The sequence below is a fragment of the Lucilia sericata genome, unplaced genomic scaffold (genome assembly GCF_015586225.1).
Source record: "Lucilia sericata isolate MDLA Ls3-8-SP2 unplaced genomic scaffold, ASM1558622v1 Contig001175F_arrow, whole genome shotgun sequence".
Lineage (NCBI taxonomy): Eukaryota > Metazoa > Arthropoda > Insecta > Diptera > Calliphoridae > Lucilia > Lucilia sericata.
In genome coordinates, this window is record NW_023995144.1 from 30,001 (window position 1) to 32,213 (window position 2,213).

General features: G+C 31.5%; 1 protein-coding gene across 1 annotated transcript in view; it reads right to left on the minus strand.

The window, feature by feature from the left end:
- The window catches only part of LOC119610393 (malectin-A), a 2,248-nt gene extending 282 nt beyond the window's left edge, over nt 1-1,966 (minus strand). The window contains exons 1-3 of the mRNA XM_037965568.1: nt 1,824-1,966; nt 1,140-1,702; nt 1-944 (exon numbers count right to left, since the gene is read on the minus strand). The exon at nt 1-944 is cut by the window's left edge and continues 282 nt beyond it. Coding sequence (XP_037821496.1) covers nt 342-944; nt 1,140-1,538 — 1,002 coding nt within the window. The 5' untranslated portion in view covers nt 1,539-1,702; nt 1,824-1,966 and the 3' untranslated portion in view covers nt 1-341. The remainder of the gene's footprint in view (nt 945-1,139; nt 1,703-1,823) is intronic.
- Nucleotides 1,967-2,213: the final 247 nt, after the last annotated feature.

A 2,213-nucleotide genomic window follows, 5' to 3' on the forward strand; every position in this document is an offset into this window, starting at 1 on the left:
ACTGAAAAAAGCCCATATAATAATTCTGAGTTCAAACAGGAAAGCAAGAGAACATATTAAAGGAAATATTCGATAGGCAGTAGATATTTAAAATGATTTAAAGGAAATTTTAGATTATTATAAAGATTTGTAAAGTTAGTTTTAATCTACTTTCTCTGTTCGAACTCGAACACAATAAAAATTTGTGCGTTTTTTTTTAAAGAAAATAATTAAACAAAATAAACAGCAAACTACAGGACCCTAGGTTTACGCTCCCATACTCCACAGCTTGGAAATAAAGTAAATCGATGTTTAAATAAAGCTAAGATAGATAAGTCATTCTCGTTAGAGCCTCAATCAACTCATAATTTACACAGACAGAACAATAAGGGTATAAAACAACCAATTGCTATAAAAACTGGCATTAAAACCATCGAGTCGTCCATAGTATAGGGATTGGGTTGACGTGGACCACTTGTTTTACTATTTTTACGATTATCCGTAAATGACAAATCAAAATCTTCTTCATCATCATCCATTAGTAAAGTATTATCCTCCTCTAAGGGGGGTGTTGGTATCTTGTTTTCTTCTGCTAAAGATCTTTTAACATTAGACGACTTCTTAATGCTGCTCGCTGTGGTTGTTATAGGCTGTTCGGTCATTTCTTTATAATCAACATCTTGTATGATGGCCTCATTGTGTAACGGTTTTAATTTGGGTATTCTACTGACATCGCCTTTGAAGAGAACAAAGGCATTGATTTTGGGATTATCATAGGAACCCTTTATGAATTCCAAACGCACCAAATTATTGCGTATATCGGAAATTTCATCTTTGTAGTGTAATTTGCCTCGTGTTACGGTAAAATAGACATATTCATCATGGGCAGTACCTCGTCCGACTTGAGCAAAAATATCCAGATTGGAGACTACTTCGTGTTTACGATTTAGCACAACATCGAAAATCTGTAATGTAAAAGAAAAATAAATCTCGTTAAAATTTGTTTAGTTCCATTTTTTGAAAATTTATTTTTTTAGGTTCCAATTTGAATTCCAAATATAAAATCAATAAATTGATTCTAAATTTCCATTAAAAAGTATTGTTTTACTTTTCTCCCATTTTCTTAAAATGTTTTTTACCCTTTTCCCTTTCCAAATTACCTTCATATTTGGTTCATTAAAATACACTTCACAGAATTTCAGCACCAATGCATATTCACCATCCCCCTCTAAGGGTAAATCATAGCCAAAAGTGGCAGTGTGATAACGTTCCGTACGATACAAAACCTCATCCTGTTCGGGGACTCTGCCAATAATCAACAAATGATTACCATAATCGGAGGCAGTGCCCACATTTAAGGGATCCGATTCATAGTGTATACTATGTTTATCAATATGATCATAGCCACCGGCATTAACAGCATAGATTACCTGCAGACTATTGTCTTTATTATCGGCAGCATTAGTAGACGCAATGCAAAAGCTGCTGCTTATCAGTAACAACAACGATGACCATGAAAATGTTACTATTTTTAACCTTTCGCTTAAACGTGTCTTCATGGTCTAGAACTCACGGTATATTTAAACAATTAGCTATAGATTTAATTTTTCTAGCTGCCTTCGTGGCTTTTGTCAATGCTATTTTTATAACAAGCTGTTTAGGGTACGTGTTCCTTTTCAATTTTTTTCTTTTTTTGCTGAAGTTGCAATTTTATTAAGGGGAGCTGCGAATGTAAAAAAACTTTTATTTTATTTTAAAATATAAATGTTGGCAAGTTTTTGTTGAAAATTTTGTAAAATTATTGATTTTTTTATTCACTTTTTTGGGGGAAAATTATTGTTTACCTTTTTTTCGGCGTGCTAGGTCAAATTATTTTTTTTTTTTCGGTAAATTAATGAAAAAATTTTGTTGATAATCGATCAGCTGTTAAATGTTTATGGTGTTTCATAATAATCAGCTTGTGTATAAATTAAATGGCAGACAGAATTTGTGCTACCAGATTGAGTTGGTTAAAATGCCATAAAAATACGAATTATTTCAAAGGAAGCCAATGTGATTAACTATTGCTATTAAAAGCCGTCTATTGAATAATCTATTGGGCAAAAATAGTTCTTATTATAATTTTATAATGTTTAATTATTTTTCGTAACAATTTTTATATTCTTTTTGCTAGCTTATATCATAACCATCCTGATAAGGTAACACTTTTATAGTTATTGATAAAATACCTTCTC